We start from the raw sequence: 20,028 nt of genomic DNA on the forward strand, positions 1-20,028 counted from the left end.
AATGTCAACAATGATGATATTAATAGTAAAAAATCAGTGTCTAATTGCCAGAGCCAAAAACTACCAAAAGTAGATGATGAAAAAATAGAACATCTCCTTAGAACAGAGATGAAGAGGAATTTCTTGAGCCAGTGGGTGATGAATCTGTGAAACTAACCACTGTGGATGTCGGGGCTTTGGGTATATTGAAAGCAGAGGTCGATAGGTTCTTGGTTAGAATGGGCATTAAAGGTTATGGGTAGAAGGCAGGAGAATAGGTTTGAGGGGTAGAATAAATCAGCCATGATGGAATGGAGGAGCAGACTTGATGGCACGAATGGCTTAATTCAGCTCCGATGTCTTATGGTCTTATAAGTCAGATTCCATTCTTTACTGCATTCCGTTATGTTTCAATGCCCATAGAAGTTCATTGTTTTTAATTCTGAATAATTACTGCAAATGTAAAAGGATGGCAAGACCCTGCAGCAGATAGTGAGGTCAGCTGAGAAGATCATCAGGGTCTCTCTTCCCGCCATTACATTTACACCACACACTGCACCCGCAAAGCAAACAGCATTATGAAGGACCCCACGCACCCCTCATACAATCTCTTCTCCCTCCTGCCCTCTGGCAAAAGGTACTGAAGCATTCCAGCTCTCACGACAGACTGTGCAACAGTTTCTTTCCCCAAGCCATCAGACTCCTCAATACCCAGAGTCTAGACTGACATCTACATCATTTATTATTATATTGAAATTTGTCCTCTACTGTGCCTATTGTCTTGTTTATTAATTATTGTACTGCCCTGCACTTTATGTAGTCCTATGTAGGTCTGTAGTCTAGTGTAGTTTTTGTGTTGTTTTACGTAGTCTAGTGTAGCCTTGAGTTGTCTCACATAGTCTAGTGTAGTTTTGTGTTGTTTCATGTAGCACCATGGTCCTGGAGGAATGTTGTTTCATTTTTACTGTGTACTGTACCAGCAGTTTATGGTTGAAATGACAATAAAAAAAGACTTGACTTGAACAAGTAGACTATGAACATCTTTCAATGTATGCATACTAGCTGAACATACAACTGCACAGGATTATTTCTTGCTGTGTTGCTGTGCGTGGGTCACATGCATTATACTTACTGAGTTCGCATTAGGTGGATTGGGCCACGGTCGACCACCTCCGGGACCCCTGTAACAAACAGTGAAAGATGGAGTTTTAATTCAAGCAACTAACAACTTTTGGCATTTCATAAACATGCAATCCATGCAACTGACAATCAAAGTGTCCATATCATACAGGGTACAGCTACCCCACCAAAACCACCCTGGTGCAAAGTGTCCATGTCATACAGGGGTACAGCTACCCCACCAAATACCACCCTGGTGCAAAATGCCCATGTCATACAGGGTAGAGCCATCCTGGTGCAATATGTAAGCACCTTTTAAAAACTTCACTCTTATTTTATAAGGTGATATATAATTCAATGTTCTGAAACTTGTTTTCTTGCATCAGAGTATCATACACAAAATGCTGGAGGATCTCAGCAGGTCACGCAGTATCTACGGAGGGATATTAACAGTGGACATTTCAGGTTGAGACGCTTCATCAGAACTGGACCCAGAATGTTGACTGTTAATATCTCTCCATAGATACTGCCCGACCTGCTGAATTCCTCCAGCACTTTTTGTGTGTTTCTATAAATTTCCAGTATTTGCAGAATTTCTTGTATTATGAATAATTAAACTATTCTATTATCAGTACTCAATAGCATTTTTACAAAAATGCAACTTCCATGAAAATTTGCTCATCAAAACCAATCCCAATTATTGATAAACCAATTGAATTGTCCCAATATTAATCATACTTCTGTTGCAGTTGAATTCTAAAGCTTTCAAAAACTTCTATAGATGGTTGGATCACAGCATGGCATAGAAACATCAATGCCGAGGAACAGAAAAGACTACAGAAAGTGATAGAGACCAGTCTGTCACAGCCAAAGCCCTCCCTACCACTGAGCACATTTACATGGAGTGCAGCCACAAGGAAATCATCAAAGACCCCAATCATTAAGATCCAGCATTTTTGTATGTGTTGCTCTGGATTTCAACATCTGCAGAATCTCGAGTTTATGATTTGTCCCATCGGACATAGGTTGTGATTCATAAAGTTTTTAAAAAGCACAATAAACACAGATTCTAGAGACAGAAAAAATCACAAATCAAATAGTAAACCAGCCTTGTTGAATATTTAAATATGAAGTGTGTAAGGTACAGGTTAAATGCATTGACTTTAGGGGTAAGCAGGGTACAGGTTATGTTTAGAAATTCAACCCATTTGCTCACATTTTTAATGTCTAAATTATAGGTCCATTAGTGACCATTGGTCATAGTTCAGGCACCCTTCATTTCCACTGGCAGGATCTGAATCTTTTGTTCCAAACATACTGTTCTTGTTATGAACACACAGAAATACCAAGAGTACAATGTACACAGCTCAGAAATGTGATGCCAATTACAGGATACACACTGTCACATCAATGTTAACACAATTAGTCTCCCTGCGACACTCTTCAATGTTATGTCAAATAATTCACTAGAGACCCTTTCAAGTGTCACAGTCTTGTGAAACAGATCTGTTGCTTCTATTGCAAGTTTTATACAGTGGTAATGGGCCCTGTATCCAGCCCACACCTTGCAGTGGCTTAGGGCTACCCCCTGCAAAGGGAATGGACCAGATCCATACACACAAGGTGGAGGGAGGGCCCTTATACATGAGAGTATCACATTCCCTCTGCACCACCACAGTAGACTTTTATGTGAAGTGCCACAAGGTAGTGCAGCAGCAGGGTAGTATAGCAGTTATTGTAAAGTTTTACAGTGCCAGTGATAGCAATCAGGGTTCAATTGCCATTGCTGTCTGTAAGGTGTTTGTACTGTTTATACGTTCTCCCTCAGGATGCTCCAGTTGCCTCCCAGATTCCAAAAGACGTACGGCCAAGGTTAGTGAGTTGTGAACTTGCAACATTGAGGCAAGTGCGGCCACACTTGTGACTCTAAGACATAGGAGCAGAATTAGGCCACTCAGCCATTTGAGTCTGTTCCGCTATTCCATCATGGCTGATTTATTATCCCTCTAAGCCCCATTCACCTGCAACCTTTGATGCCTTGACTAACCAAGAACTAATCAACCTCCACTTTAAATATACTCAATATAGGCCTCCACAGGTGTCTGTGGCAATGAATTCCACAGATTTATCACCATCTGGCTAAAGAAATTCTTTCTCACCACTGTTCAAAATGGAAATCTTTCTATTCTAAGTTGAGCCCTCTGGTCCTAGATTCGCTCACTATAGGAAACATCACCTCCACATCCACTCTACCCAGGCCTTTTAGTATTCGATCGGTTTCAATGAGTTCCCCCTCATTCTTCTAAACTCCAGTAAGTGCAGTCCCAGAGCCGTCAAACACTCCTCATATGTTAATTCTTTCATTCCCGGAATCAATTCTCCAATGTCAGCACATCTTTTCTTAGATAAGGGCCTCAAAACTGCTCACAATACTCCAAATGAAGTCTGACCAATGCTTTATAAAGCGTCAATCACATACTTTGCTCTTGTATTCCAGTCTTCTTGAAATGAATGCTAAGATTGCATTTGCCTTTCTCACCACCGACTCAACCTGTAAGCTAATCTTTAGGGACTCTTGCACAAGGACTCCCAAGTCCGTTTGCACCTCTGATTTATGAATTTTCTCCTCACTTGCAGAATAGTCTATGCCCTTATTTTTCCTACTAAAGTACATGGCCATGCAATTCCCTACACTATATTCAATTTGTTCATTCTCCCAATCTAATCAGCCCTTCTGTAGTCTCCCTGCAAATCTGACCACAAAGCCACAAGTTCCATTATCCAAATTGTTAACATATACTGTGAAAAGAAACAGTCCCAATAATGAACCCTCTGGAACACCACGAGTCACCAGCAGACAACTAGAATAGTCCCTCTTTATTCCCGTTCTTTCCCTCCTGCCAGTCAGCCAATTTTTTATCCATACTAGTATTTTTTCGGCAATGCCATGGGCTCTTGTTAAGCAGGCTCTCAATGGCACCCTGTCAAAGGTCTTCTAAAAATCCAAGTAAATAATATCCACTGACTCTCCTTTGTCCATCGTGCTTGTTAATTCCTCAAAGAATTCCCAAAGATTTGTCAGGCAGACTTCCCTTTAAAGGAACCATGCTGTTTTTGGCTTTCTTTATCATGTGCCTCCAAGAACCCAAAAACCTCATCCTTAATAATGGACTCCAATATCCTCCCAACCTCTAAAGTCAAGTCAGACTAACTAGCTTATAATTTCCTTTCTTATGCCTCCTTCCCTTCTTAAAGAGTGGAGTGATTTTTGCAATTTTCCAGTTGTTTGGAACCATTCCAGAATCTAGTGATTCTTGAAAAAACATTACTAATGCCTCCACAGTCTCTTCAGCCACTTTGTTCAGAACCTTGGGATGTAGTCCATCTGCCCCAGGTAACTTATCTACCTTCAGACCTTTCAGCTTTTCAAGCATCTTCTCCTTAGCAATGGCAACTACATCCACTTCTGCCCCCTGACACTGCTGAATTTTCTGGTATACTGCTAGTGTCTTCTACAGTGAAGACTAACAGAAAATACTTACTAAGTTTCTTCACTATTTCTTTGACCCCATTACTACAGTGTCATTTTTCAGTGATGCATCATCCACTCTTGCCTCTCTTTTACTCTTTATATATCTGAAAAAAAACTGTTAGTAACCTCTTTGATATTATTGGCTAGCTTACTTTCGTATTTCTTTTTTTCTCTTTATGGTTTTCTTAGTTGCCTTCTGATCGTCTTCTTGCTCTATTATATGCCCTCTCTTTTGCTTTCATGCTGACTTTGACACTCCTTGTTAGCCACAGTTGCCTCATCCTTCCTTTAGAATACCTCTTCATGTTTGGAATACATCTATTCTGCGCCTTCCAAATTGTTCTCAGGAACTCCAGCCATTGCTGCTCTGACATCATCCCTGATAGTTGGCTGCTCAGCACAATCCTTGCTAATCTGATCTGATGCAAATGATGCATTTCACTGTGTGTTTTGATATACATGAAAAATGAAGCTAACTTTTACTAGGATTGGCTTACGATCTTTCAAGCCAGTTTTAGCATTTGTCAAGACTATGGCTGATCATCCTGATTCCAGTTTCCTGCACTACTTCCCTATCCCTCGATTCCCTTAATGTCCACCAATCTAATTGACTCCTATGTTGAATGAACACGACGACTGACTCTCTAGAGTATTCTGAGATGGAGAACTCAAAATGTCTGCCTTTTGTAAGAAGCAATTTCTGCTCATCTCAGACTCAAATGAGATTTCCCCCTTTTTTATAGAGTTAGTAAGTTGTGGGCATGTGATGTTAGTGCTGGAAGCACAGTGACACTTGTGGGCTGCCCGTAGCACATCCATGGACTGTGCTGTCATTGACACAAATAACACATTCACTATACGTTTCAATGCTTTGATGTCCACATGACAAATATACCTAATTTCTAAAGCTGTTAATTCTTCATTTCTGACAAACCTGTCATTTCTGGAACCACTCTAATGAATCTTGCTGTTGTCTATATGAAGGTAAGTGTATCATTTCTTAGCTAAGGAAATCAAAAATGTACACAGTACTCTAGGGGCAGTGTTGCCAGGACAGTAGATAATCATGTCCAACAGACCATTTGTCTTCCTAATTGATGCATCTGCCTCGTGGCCTTTGGTGACGTGTAGAAAGACACACAGATCGCTTTAAATCTCAACTTTAACCAGTCTTACACTGGCACGGTAACAGAAAACTGCACTATTTATTATTAGCTTTGTTTGTTACATGTACATTGGGAATTGAACCCTAATTACAATCACTGGCTCTGTGAAACATTATACTCACTGCAACGTTATCAATGGTGAATTCCAATTCCCAAGCTTGGGTTTTTACAGGTAATAAGCAGATTGCATGCAATCAATTGACAACATGAAAACCATGGGTATAAAAACTGGATAAGCAAACTAAAAAGAGAAATTAGAAAATAGGTTTACAAGATCAATTGCAATGAAAGTTTCAGGTATTTATGAGGGTTTAGGTAAGTAAATAGTTGCAGAAATGATAATCATTTCACATGTCGTTGAGTGGGGATGGTCAACTTGAGGTAAAATACTTAGAGAAAGAAGAAGAGACACGAGAGATTGCAGAAGACGGATCTTGCACAACATGTTGGAGGAATCTGGGGGTCAGACAAACTCTGTAGTTTGTCAACATTTCAGGTCAAACTATCAGAGATGTGGTACCTTACCATACCATGCACCTGTGCCTGAACCATTCTTACAACAGAAGCAAGGGTCACCGTCACTCTGAATCTAAGTTACTCCGTATCAATGTGCACTTTCCATTTTCAGCCCATGTCTGCATGTAGAAAACCACAATGCTCTTGTCTAAGGTAAAGTGGTTTCCTCCTTGAGTTGAGACCAATGTTCCCTCTAATTTTTAATGACCAGTGTCTACAAAAATCTTGTGCTGTTTAATTTTTTGTCCAATGACAACATGTGTGCACTAGATTTTATATATAGAGCTATTCATTTTAACAGCTAGCAAAACACTACCAATAAGAACTTTGATCTCCTCTAGGTTTGATCGTTTTTGTTCTTGTTCATCTGTACTCTCACAAAACATATGTAACAGGCCTGTCGCGGGTAATGAAGGATTTTCTCACTGGAGCTTTTGCACATTGTCCATATGTGATTAGCTTGCTAAATGATGGTTTAAAAAGTACAGTTTCCAACTATCATTCCACTTCCCACTTGCAAATTCTCCAGTGAAGTTTGCATCGCGACAATACACACAGGCAACACCAGTTTCTTTATTGTATATAAATACTTTTCGTAGCTGCACTTTCCTGACCTCATGAGCTTTTGGTGTAGTAGTTTCTACCATTTCATGAAATGAACTAACAATTCTTTTGTGCTCACTCCCTTTGCCTCTTTGGAATGCGACATACTGAATCAATTACTTTTTCCAATAAAAACAGTAAAAATAAGCCATTCCTAAAATCTGCAAACAAATTATTGCAAACTCCACGTTGTCAACACCACATGCATCAGAAACAGGAAAAGGACATGTGATTATGTAAAATCCTGAAATATACTTAACGTGGAAACGAAGTAGAGGGTGACAACCTTCAGTGCGCAGTTTAAATTCCTTTGTGCACTAGTAGCAAAAGATATGCGTGCACACACCTTAGTGGGAACGTTGGTAGAGACCAGTTGAAATGTATGAAGATGGTATTGTCAGAGCTGCAGGCTTCGCATATGTTCAGAGTGGAACAATGCACTCTTATGGACTGGCAGGCTTCCATTATGTAAGTGGAAATGAAATAACTAGTGCATGACCAGAAATGGAATCGTTCATTCAGTCAATGTCACAGGACCAGGAACTAGGTTTGACTTCTTCCTTAGGCAGTCTATTGTGCTCATTATATTGCATATCAAAGATGGGGTGGAATTGGAATTAACTTATTTTCTTATGTATCATGATTAGAGAGAAGAGTTTATCTTGCATACTGTTCATAGAGATCAAATCCTCACACAGTTCATTGGGGTAGAACAAGGACATCAGAATCAGATAGTTTTAACATCACTGACATAAGCTGGGAAATTTATTGTTTTGCACCAGCAGTACTGTGCAATACATAAGAAATGTTACAATAAGCAAATTTACAAGGATGTTGCCAGGACTTGAGCTGATTTATAGGGAAAGGTTGAATAGGTTAGGACTTCATTCTGTGGAACATAGTAGAATGAGGGGAGATTTGACAGAGGTATACAAAATGATGAGGGGTATAATGCTTGTTAGTATAGTGTAGTGTATAATGCAAGCAAGCTTTAGCCACTGAGGTTGGGTGATGTCATGGGTTAAGGGTGAAAAGTGAACATGAAGGGAAAATTCTCTCAGAGGGTGGTGAGGGTGTGGAATGAGCTGCCAGCGGAAACACAGAGTGTGGGTTTGATTTCAATACAAGAGAAATTTGAACAAGTACATGGATGGGAGTGGTATGGAGGGCTATGGTTCAGTTGTGTGTCAATGGAATAACAGTTGGACATGGTTTAGATGTGCCGAAGGATCTGTTTCTATAGTGCTCAATGACTATAATATTCTGGTCTTAATTTTCTGGGTCTCGGCATCCTTATTAATCCACGATCCCTAGAAACAGACACAGGTCTCAAAAGAGGTTAGAAAAGTTTTTAAAAACTTCCTTTTATTTATTTTAATTTTTTTTTTTTAGCAGACATCACTGTGTCATATACTCTGGTCTTAGTTCCCAAATCTCCTGAAATTTATGCCACTTAGTTCATATTGCCTCTCTAAATTCTTCTTATCTACATGTACCACAACATAATTTGCTGCATTAAAGATAATCTACCAAATGTCTGCTGTTCATCCCATTGTCTATGCCATTTTTCAGTTCTGTCATTATTCAGCTCATATATTACTACATTTCCAAATTCCACAGATAATAAGATGAGTACAATGGTACAATTTCCTGAGCTGGGCAACTGGAGAGCAGGTTTCTTACCCCTACAAGTTAAATACTTTCATTTTCACAAGCACTAATAAGATGGCACATGAGATACATTTTATGAAGATTGATGCATGCGGCATTTAGCAAGTTTAATCACATTGCCAGAGGACTGACTATGTTACAGAACGTAGTTAGTTACGAAAAAGGGAGGAGGGAGGGGAAGCAGGGGGTGGGGGGAGAGAGAGCTGCGGGGGAGAGAGAGCAGGGGTGGAGAGAGAGAGAGAGAGCAGGGGGAGAGAGAGAGCGGGGAGAGAGAGATTGAGAGGGGAGAGAGAGAGCGGGGAGAGAGATTGAGAGGGGAGAGGTTCTACATTAAGTAACAAAAGAAACAAGGCATGACTGGTAGTGATTACTCTGTATAATTGGGATTAAAAGTAACATACAGTCAAAGATATCTAGTTGCCTGCTCTATAATTCTTATTCATTTATGAGAAAAATTTGGAGGTAGAATTAAATGAATGGGGAACATAGAAATGGCAGATGAACTTAATAGGTACCTTGTATCAGTCTTCACTGTGGAATACACAAGTAGTGTGCCAGAGGTCCGTGAGTGTCAGGGAACAAGAGTGAGTGCCATTGCTATTACAAAGGGAGAAAGTACTAGGCAAACTCAAAGGTCTTAAGGTGGATAAGTCAACTGGTTCAGATGGTCTACATCCCAGAGTTCAGATACATTGATTATGATCTTTCAAGAATCATTTGATTCTGGTAAGGTCCCAAAGGACTGGAAGATTGCAAATGTCACTCCACTCTTCACAACTTTAAATAGAATAAACCAATAAAAACAGTCATGATTCAAAATATCCCAATGCCGATTTATTTTTAGTGGCCTTTTCCAGTTTCTTTTTCCAAACCATATCTATTTTGTGAACTAAATTCCATAGAAATATGTTCTTCAGGGTTACTTAAATGATTAAACAAAAGCATTCACATTTATAAGCTTCAAAAGGTTCAAAGATTCATTTATCATCCAAGTATAAAACTCCAAAATTCTTTTTCTCCAGATAGCCACAAACCAAGAAGAAGGACGGCAGCACGGTTATCGACCCCAAATCCTCCCTCACCTCACACAAAAAAAAAGAACTAAAGCAGAACAGGATCATCAACACCCTCCCCCCAGTCTCACTCCACCACACAAGAAAAAAAAGTGAGTAAGATTGGGTGAAAAACTCAGAATATAAAAAACAATAAGACTGAGAAAAAAAATTCCAGAGTCCAAGTCCATATTCATAACTCAGAAAACCTGGGCAACTTTTTCTGGGCTCAGCAGCAGCCTCTCCCCTCTCTGGCAGCACAGCGATCACACATGCGATCCAAAGCCAGTCTACCCCCTCCAATACTGGTGGAGTACCCCGTATCTGAAATGCTTGGGGCTGGAAGTGTTTTGAATTTTGGAATATATGATGAAATAGCTTGGTATTACCATCATTTCTGATCCTAAATTTATGTACTATGAGTAAGCAGTTTGTCTTGCACTTGTTTGTCACACATATGTACTTAACAGTAAAAGCTATTACATACTATTAATATAATGGAAATATAGTGTGTGCAAGGTAACAAAAGCAGCACCTCAGCAAAATACCTGAATCAGCTGTTGAACAAACTATGGCAAGTTTTCAGTCTCCACCTCCGATGCCATGCTTTGCTTAAAAGGTTACAGTACACATATTTGTATTTTACCTTTTTTAGGTTTTATGGAAGATATAAAAGAAATCAACATTGTAGGCTTGTTGGGATGTTAGATTTTCATCAGTGGCACATTAAAAATTTAACGCCGTTATGTAAGGTATAAAAATAATCAGCATCATTGACCTGTTCTGGTGTTAGACTTTCATGATAAGCAGACTCAATAAAAATTGTAATGCTGTGTCTTTTCTTAAATTTCTGCAACCAGCCTGCTGAAGATCCACAATTACCTTCAATTTTCAGTTCCGTCGTGATAGAGCTTTGCCTGTTTCACGATCGGTATACTGTTCACTCTGACGCTGATGACACATGATTGAGATCTTCACTTTTTGCCTCATGCAGTGTTTTTCTATTTTTCATTAAATTCTGTTCATTACACACTCTCAGAACCATCTGTGGTGCTCAGAAACCTACACATTGCCTGGACACCTTCTCAGCACCTTGTTCAATTTTCATTTGTGACATCATGGAAGCACTCAAAAAATTTCAGATTTTGGATATTGGAATTTTGGATAAGAACCACTTGAACTGTACATAACAATGTAAACCATTAAGGTAAGGAATGCCAGGGATTTCTGAGTTTAGGTTGATTGCCACACACACACACAAACAATTTGTGGGTGTGCTGGACTAGACTTCCTGCTGGTGGTGCAAACTTAGAAAACACCTCAAAATAGCTTATTGTAATTGTGTGTGCACAATATACAGAGAATATGTGTTAATATTCTTGGACCATTAGTGAATAGCTGCGTTGAAGAGGTTTGCCAGTAAAACATAAAAGTTTGTCCCGGTCTCTTGGGAAAATGCTAGTTAATTGCACGGTACATGTTTTAAATAGCCGTATTTGAGCACTCTTCAAAAGTGGATAAACATCAAAGAACAAATTAGCATCACAATAAATCTACTTATTTCATATTGTTTCGTGATACTATGCGTCACACCTCTACTATCTTCTTGAAAGGTAATACATGCAGTTTCTTCATTTTGCAGGGCTTTTTTGATCATCAATTTAATGAAAAGGTTTTAAACAGGAGCTCCTCAGCATATACTTCATTTCAATATAGGTAGAGTACATTGGGCCAGAGTTAACAGCACAGACACAAGCCTTTGATCAACCATGTCCATGCCAGCCATCAAGTCCTATCTATATTAATCCCAGTTATCAGCATGTGGTCCGTAGCCTTCCATGGTTTGGAGATTCAAGTCCTTGTCTCGATGCCTCTTAAATATTTGAGGGAACCGACTCGCTTTATAAGTATGACTGTGAGGCAAAGTACAGCTTCTATGCCATATTTAAATGCTGACAAGATCACTGCTGTTGGCCAAATCAAAGCTGGTGATAAATCGGCATATAGGAGTGAGGTTGAAAATATGGTCAAATGGTGCTACAACAACCACTCAGTATCAGCAAAATTGAAGAGCTAATTATTGATCACAGGAGGAGGAAACCACAGGTCCATCAGTCAGTCCTCATTTGGGGATCAGAGATTGGGAGGGTCAGTAACTTTAAATTCCTTGGTGTTATCCTTTCAGAGGATCTATTCTTGGACCAGCATGTAAGTGCAATGACAAAGGCATGGTGCAATTTTACTTTCCTAGAAGTTTGTACAGATTCAGCATGTCATCTAAAATCTTGACAAACTTCTACAGATGCCCATGTTCCATTGGCTCCTTTGTCTCTACCACAACTGCTCCCTGGGTGAGGCTTTCTTTCGAGGACATCAGCCTTGCCCTCTTCCTTCAAGTAGTTTCCCTTCCTCCACCATTGATGCTGCCCTCACCCTATCCTCCTGCTGCCTTAATGGGAATAGAGCTCCTCTCGTCTTCATCTACTCTTGAGCCTCCACATCCAATACACCATTCTACCAACTTCTGCCATCTTCAATGGGATCCCACCACCCTCTCCCCCTCCCCACCTAACTCCCTGCTTTCCACCAGGATCACTCCGTTTGTGATTCAAAGTTCAAAGTAAATTTTTTATCAAAGTACATGTATGTCACCACATATGACCCTGAGATTTATTTTCTTGCAGGCATGCCCAATAAAATCAAAGGAACACAACAGAATCAAGGAAAGACCACACCCACAGACAACCAATGTGCAAAAGACAACAAACTATACAAAGACTAAATAAATAAACAAATAAGCAATAAATAGAGAGTCATTGAAGTGAGTCCATAAATTGTGATGGGATAAGTGAAGTTATCCCCTCTGGTTCAAGAGCTTAATAACTGAGGGGTAATGACTTCCTGAACCTGGTGGTGTGGGTTCTGAGGCTTCTGTATCTCCTTCCTGATGGTAGCAGTGAGAAGACAGCATGGTCTGGGTGGTGGGAGTCCTTGATGATAGATGCTGCTTTCCTGGAAGCTCCATATAGATCTGCTCAATGGTGGGGAGGGCTCTACCTGTGGTAGACTAGACCATCCAGTTGTGGGGAAGGCCAGAACCAGAGAGTGCAGCCTCAGAATAGAAGGACGTCCATTTAGAACAAAAATGGTGAATCTGTGGAATTCATTGTCACAGTCGGCCTTTAGAGACCAAGTCAATGGGTATACCTAAAGTGGTAGCTGATAGGTATTTGACTTGTAAGGGTGTCAAAGATTACTGGGAGAGGTTAGGAGAATGGGTTTGAGAAAGATAATAAATCAGCCATGATGCAGTGGTGGAGCAGACTCAATGGGCTGAATGGCCTAGTTCTGCTCCTATGTCTTCTGACCTGTGGTCATATCCTCAGTCCATTCATCCATTCCCAATAATCTCTCTCCTGGCACTTATCTCTGCTAGCGGCAAAAATGCTACATCTGCCCATTCACCTCCTCCCTCATCTCAGTTCATGGCCTAAATGGTCTTTCCAGGTGAGGCAACACTTCATCTGTGACCACATTGAGTCGGCTACTGTATCCAGCGCTCCCAATGTGGCCTCTGGTACATTGGTGAGACCTGATGTGGATTGGGAGACTGCTTTGTCGAGCAATTCCACTCTATCTGCAAAAAGTGAATTTCCTGGTAGCCAACCATTTTAATTCCTATTTATATTTCTGTTCTAACATGTTGTCTATAGCACCTCTTCTGCCATGATGAAGCCATTCTCAGGTTGGAGGAGCAGCACCTCATATTCCATCTAGGTAGCCTCCAACCTGAATGCATGAACATCAGTTACTCCAACTTTCAGTAATTTTTTCTCTCCTTTCTTCTTTAATTCTTCATTCTGGCTTCTTAACCCTTCTTCTCACCTGCCTGTCACCTCGCTCGCTCTGGTGTCCCTCCTCCTTCCTACAGTCCACTCTCCTTTCCTATCAGATTCCTTCCCCAGCCCTTTACCTTCCCCACCCACCTAGCTTCACCTACCACCTTCTAGCATGTCCTCCTTACCCTCCATCCACCTTCTTATTCCAGCATCTTCCCCATTCCTATCCAGAAATGATGCAAGGTCTCATCCTGAAACGCTGATTCAGGATTTCATTTCCATAGGTGCTGCCTGACCTGATGAGTCCAGCCAGCATTTTATGTGTATTGCTCTGGATTTCCAGTGTTTGCAGAATCTCTTGTGTTTATGATGTTCACTGGCTATTTGACATGATATTAATCTCCATGAAAAATTAATGAGCCCACAGTTAAGTTTTCCTTCAGTGAAGCTGATGAGCAGCTTCTGACCTGTCCACAGGGTCACCCGCTCTACTAAGATTAGGATTAGGTTTATTTATCACATGTACATCGAAACATACAGTGAAATGTATTGTACATGCCAAATCAAATCAGCAAGGATTGTGCTGCAAGTGTCGCTATGCTTCCAGAAGAACATGCCCACAATTTCTTAACCCTAACCTTTGGAATGTGGAGGAAATCAGAGCAGCTAGAGGAAACCCACACAGTCATGGCGAGAATGAACAAACTCCTTACAGACAGTGGTGAGAATCGAATCCCAATCTTACAGCTGGTGATGAAAAGTACTGCGTTAGCCACCATGGTAGATGAATAAAATCCCACTTACCAGTGTTAGATATACAATTAATGCAAGAAATGTGGTTACAAGCAAAAAGGTTAAGATCCTAATATAACCTCAGAAAACATATTCACAAAACTCTATTTCAGAAAATTTGACAATATAATGGCACAATAATAATAAAATTACTACACACAATTCAATACTGCAATGGGCCTTCACTTGGTTAAAGCCATAAAAATTTAACCCTTAAGGCTGTTTCAAATCTTGAACTGCACTTCACTGAACAAGTTTGTTAGGCATAACTTTGCCTGAGTTCAACCTAGGATGAACAACTATCCAAAATGTTCATCTTAAACAAATTACATCCACAAAATCTGTTTTTAGCGATGCAGCAATCTCCATTCACAAGCAACATAATTAGCATGTATTAATTAAAAGAAAAAATGGACACAGATGATGGTATCCTTTAGTTCAGGCTTATTTATAGCCATATCCTACACTCCAGTTAAAGATAATAAGGTTCAAAGTACATTTATTATCAAAGTATGTAAGCAGTGTACAAGCCTGAAATTCTTCTTCCCCACAGTCACAAACAAAGAAGCTGGAACCAACCCATTCAAAGAAAAATATCAAACATCAAACTACCTCCCCCATTCCCCCATGCATAAGTGGCAAAAAAAAGAGGAAAAACCAGAACATAAAACACAAAAATCAAAAGGCATATTTCAGTTCAGCTCTATACACCACCCCAATTCATTCAAAAGTCACCCAAAAGTTAACAAAGGAAGAGTGACCATACTAGAACTAGAACACATCATAAAAACTGAATCAGTGACCAAATCTACAGTTTGCATCTATTTAACCTTGCTCCAGCACCATCCATCAACAGCATTGAGAGAGACAGTTGATGGTGCTGACTTGAAATATACAAATTCATTGCTTTACTTACATGTTCATCCCTGGCATGCCAGGACCACCTAAAGCATTCAGTGGGGGTCTCATTCCTCCTCCGTAACTCTGCAATGATAACCAAGGGTCAGACTACCATAAAAAAAGAAAAACCAGAGAGGAAGGGGGAAAGAAAGGAAAGCAGATTAATGATTTCCCTAGTAGGATACGAGGACGATGGCCTTTGTTTCAAAACAAATTATATTGAAAGCTTACTGGAAACTTAAACCTCCACAACCACATCAAAATATGGATTTTTTGTGCCAAACATTTTTAAAATGTATGTAGTTTAGCATGCTAAAAATAATAAGTAATTCTGAATAATTGATACATTAGCTTGCAAGTGAAAAATGTACAGTCAATAATATAAAGACAGTTACTAACTACCTGGGGTCCTAAGGGGGGAACCATACCCCGGGGAGGAGTCATTCGCTGCATTGGTCCACCCATGGTTGGATGTCCTGAATGTCAAAATGTCACAAATGCAAATTAATCCCCTTGCAATTTTATCAAATTCCTTCAAAACATCAAGGCAAATGCAAAGATAAACATTTTAGTTGATTCGTATATTTCATAAATTATATACATTAAGCAGAAATGTATTTTGGAGCCATCTACTAAATAACTGCACCAGAATTAATTCAGAACATTACATATTTCATATATTGCCCCAATAGAAAGCAGATAAATATTCTGCTTTGGGAGAAATTGAGGGTTCTGGCATAAACTACACAGAAAATTATGCCAGCTTTTAGAAATGGTTTTGCCCTCACAAATTTTTGCTCAAATGCATACACAGTATCTGACCCAAATCAGTACTTATACTGTTTTTAAAAAAAATCGCTTGAAACAGATTTTAAAGCACTTACTTGTTGTGTGAATCATTCTGGATCAGGATGTGCCTACAGACCATTCCCCAGAAAATGCAACAATTTTAAAGCTAGGATGGGAGGCTTTATTAAAAGCTCATGGCTTTATTAGCGGTGGCACAGTAGCATAGTGGTTAGCACAATACTATTATAGTGCCAGAGTTCTGGGTTCAGTTCCTGCTGTGTCAGTAAGGGTACATCTCCCTGTAACCACCTGCATTTCCTTCAGCTGCTCTGATTTCTTCCCACATCCCAAACACATAGGAGTTAGTAGGTTAATTAGTTACATGGGTATAATTGTGCGATGTGGGCACATTGGTAAATAACTAAGTAACCCTAAACAGCTAACTAATTAAGAAATTAAGTAAATAAATAAAATATTAACTGTTTCTGGAATTCAGAGGCATTTTAAACATTAGGCAATGTGATGCAAATAAAACTTAGAAGAAAATTTTGAGGCAAAAGATAAAGTTAATAAATACTATCTTCAGAAACAGGCTTTTGATCTTCTGTGTCTGAGAGTATCCTCCTCCAATAACCCACTTACCCTATGATCTCCTGCTACTGTTTTGGACCTCCTCCTTCCAACCTTACTTTCATTCTCTCTCTTCAATTTTACCTTTCTAACCTATTATCACTATAACCACTTTCTCACCCTTCCCCTACTGCAAAGTTTTCTCTGTCCCGCTGTTACCAATTACTTCTGCAGATCGTGTCCAGAGACCTCACTCACCACTATACCACACACATCCTTCCCTTCCCTCACTTCATCCTCCAGCTGACAACCCCCAAGGATTAATGGTTCAATTTAATATCAGAGAATACATAACCTGAAATTCTTACCCTCCCAGACATTCACAACAAAAGCGAAAAAACTCTAAGAATGAATGACAGAAACATGAAGAGCCCCAAAGCCCCCCCACGCACATGCAGCAGCAAAAGCATCAACCCTCCATCACCTCCCACTTGCTCCAGCAAAAGCACCAACTGCCCTCCCTCAGGAAGCCAGGGTGAGTGGGGGAAAGAACAGGAAGGCAACAGTCTGTACAGGAGCATGTTACTTTGTGGATGAGTGAATGCAGACATGCCCATACACATGTCGTGGAACCCTGTCAAGCATGAGTGGTGGCTAATTTACCATAACAATCCAACTCTAAAAGAAATCAAACAAAAGCAACTTGCATTCCTCAGTATGAGGTTCAGACTAGGAACAGGGGGGGGTTCAAAGGCAGCTCTATAAAACGCTGGTTAGACTACACTTAAGAGTTTAGTGTTCAGTGCTGGTCACTTTGGAGATGGTGCAGAGGAGATTTACGAGGATGCTGCCTGGATTAGAGAGCATGTCTTATGAGGATAGGTTGAGTGAGTTTGGGCTTTTCTCTTTGAAGCAAAGTAGGATGAGAGGAGACTTCTTAGAGGCATTGATGGAGTGGACAAGCAGGGACCTTTTCTCAGGGCAGAAATGGCTAATATAAGGGGCATAATTTAAGGTGATTGGAGGAAAGTATAGTGGGGATGTCAGAGATAAATTCTTTTCTTACACAGAGTGGCAAGTGCTTGGAAAGTGCTGCCAGGGGTAGAGGTAGTGGCAGATACATTAGGGACATTTCAGAAACTATTAAATGATGTACGTAGGTGATAGAAAAATGGATGCTTTGTAGGAAGGGAGGTTAGATTAATCTTGGAGGAGGCTAAAAGGTCAGCATAACATCATGTATGTGTACATAGTGTTGAACTGTTCTGCGTTCTATGAGGACCGTCAAGGACAGTCCTGCGAGCGATAGACCTGAATGTCATTCAACTACCATAGCCTGAGAATTAAACTATTTATCAGTGACATTAGTACAAAGTGAGACACAATAGGCGTACGAAATGCAAATCAAAGAACGTAGTAGTGGTGGTCCTTCTCCTGGAAAGACTAGGTAGTAATCTTCATGTGGTTGATTTCCAAAAAATGTGATGATCTAACTTTTATGAATACTGCTCCCTAACACCCCCATGGGAGTGTCTTGTGACTCTCTAGCTCATTCTAATGTGGAATCAGCGTACAACACTCAATACATGCACTATGAGGAAACTCGACACATTATGAGGTGTATAGATAGGGTTAATTCAAGCAGGCTTTTCCCACTGAGGTTGGGTGGGACTAGAATTAGAGGTCATGGGTTAAGAGTGAAAGATAAAATGTTCAAGGGGAACATGACGGGAAATTTCTTCGTTCATAGGGTGGTGAGAGTGTGGAATGAGCTGCCAGCAGAAGTGGTGAATTGGGGATCAATTTCAACGCTTAAGTGAACTTTGGATATGTACATGGATGGGAGGGGTATGGAGGGCTATGGCCTGGGGCAAGGCAGAATAAGGCCTGCTTCTGTGCGGTAGTATTCCATTACTCTTTGTCACTCTAATCTGGAAAGTACGTGAGGTGTTCATTCAAGTGTTTAATAGCTGTACAGAGGATGTCCTTCTGTCTGTCAGTCCGTGTGCGCATGTTTTTGTACTTGCTACCTGATAAGAGGTGGGGGTGGGGAGAGAATGACCAGGGTGAGAAGGATCCTAGATTATGTTAGATGCTTTGCCAATGTGTAGTTATAAGTGTGAAGAGGAAGCTGGTTTGTGTGATAAACTGGGCTGCATTCACAACCCTCAGCATTTCTTGTGTTCTTGGACAGAGCAGTTGCCATTCCAAGCTGTAATGCATCTGGACAGGATGATTTCTATGGTGCATCCAAAAAAACTGGTAAGAGTCATCGGGGACATGCCAAATTTCCTTAGCTTCCTGAGGAAGTACCGGCACGTAATCACTATAGATAAGAAGTATATATCATAATATCCATCACCTATGATTAACCAAGTTTAAATTATTTATAATTATTTTAATAAATGTACCTAACTATTTTCTACCTAGATTAGGTTGTGGTTTTTTATTAAATGTTTAATATTCAAAATCTTTCTGAATGTACTTATTTGCATACTTGCACTTAAAAATTTGCACCTTCTCAAAGACCTGCAAATTAACACAATTTACTTGCAGCTCCCGACGATGCTTAACTCATCGTGATCAGTCGTGTGGGAGGGAACTACTTCTGAAGAACATTTTTTAAACTGCTGAAAAAGATTACAGAATTGAGTCATCCCGAATGGAATTTATTCACGTGAAAGGAATTACCCTGAACTAACCCAGCAAAATAAAGCAGCAGCCAGGGCATTCTACAAATAGAACCATAATCAATAAACATAACTAGGACAGGAAAAACAGAAAGAGGATTTTAATCACATCTCATACCACTACAGAAGAACTCACCATGAAATAAAGAACTAAGATAGATATTTACCTTGCTGTCTTGTTGGATCTATTCCACTTGGCAGCAATGGTTGTGTTCCAGGAACTCCTCCAAGTGACTTTTGGGAAGGAGGTGAAAGGAAAGAGATGAAAATGTACTTTATTTCCAAAATCCGAGGTTTAATTTATTTTTAATCTGGTACACCAAATATTAGATGTTGTTAATACACACATATTGTTCAGTTTGTATATCTGTTAAGCATACGTATAACACTTGAATAAAAATAAAGGATGCTTGAAACAACAAGCATGTCAGGCAGTATCTGTGGAAGAGAAAACATTTAACACTCTTTACTTCCACAAATGTTGCCTGACCTGCTTAACTTTACTGCTTAAAGTATCTTCTAATTTTATTTCAGTTTTCCAGCAGCTGCAGTTTCATTCTGTTCCCATATTACTCTCATACGTACACACTTTACAAAGAAGAACAGAAGTAGATTCAAATATTCTACTGTAGTGTTTGATCATCTCCACTTCTAATCTAAATCCCTATATGGAAAAAAAATCACTTTAGGGAGCACAGGAACACACGACAAACCCTATTCTAGAAGTAAAGAATTACTATTATAACAGGTATCAAGACATCTTTTGTAACCACATTATGACTTTCAAAAACTTTACATTATCATAGATTC

General features: G+C 39.8%; 1 protein-coding gene across 8 annotated transcripts in view; it reads right to left on the reverse strand.

The window, feature by feature from the left end:
• Positions 1-20,028, reverse strand: part of ssbp2b (single stranded DNA binding protein 2b) — a 318,540-nt gene that overhangs the window by 44,125 nt on the left and 254,387 nt on the right. For all 8 annotated transcript variants that reach the window (XM_073067151.1, XM_073067200.1, XM_073067190.1 and 5 more), the window contains 4 exons: positions 19,386-19,452; positions 15,572-15,645; positions 15,186-15,253; positions 1,112-1,160 (listed from right to left, as the gene is read on the reverse strand). In XM_073067151.1, coding sequence (XP_072923252.1) covers positions 1,112-1,160; positions 15,186-15,253; positions 15,572-15,645; positions 19,386-19,452 — 258 coding nt within the window. The remainder of the gene's footprint in view (positions 1-1,111; positions 1,161-15,185; positions 15,254-15,571; positions 15,646-19,385; positions 19,453-20,028) is intronic.

Source organism: Hemitrygon akajei, chromosome 2, assembly GCF_048418815.1.
Source record: "Hemitrygon akajei chromosome 2, sHemAka1.3, whole genome shotgun sequence".
Classification (NCBI taxonomy): domain Eukaryota; kingdom Metazoa; phylum Chordata; class Chondrichthyes; order Myliobatiformes; family Dasyatidae; genus Hemitrygon; species Hemitrygon akajei.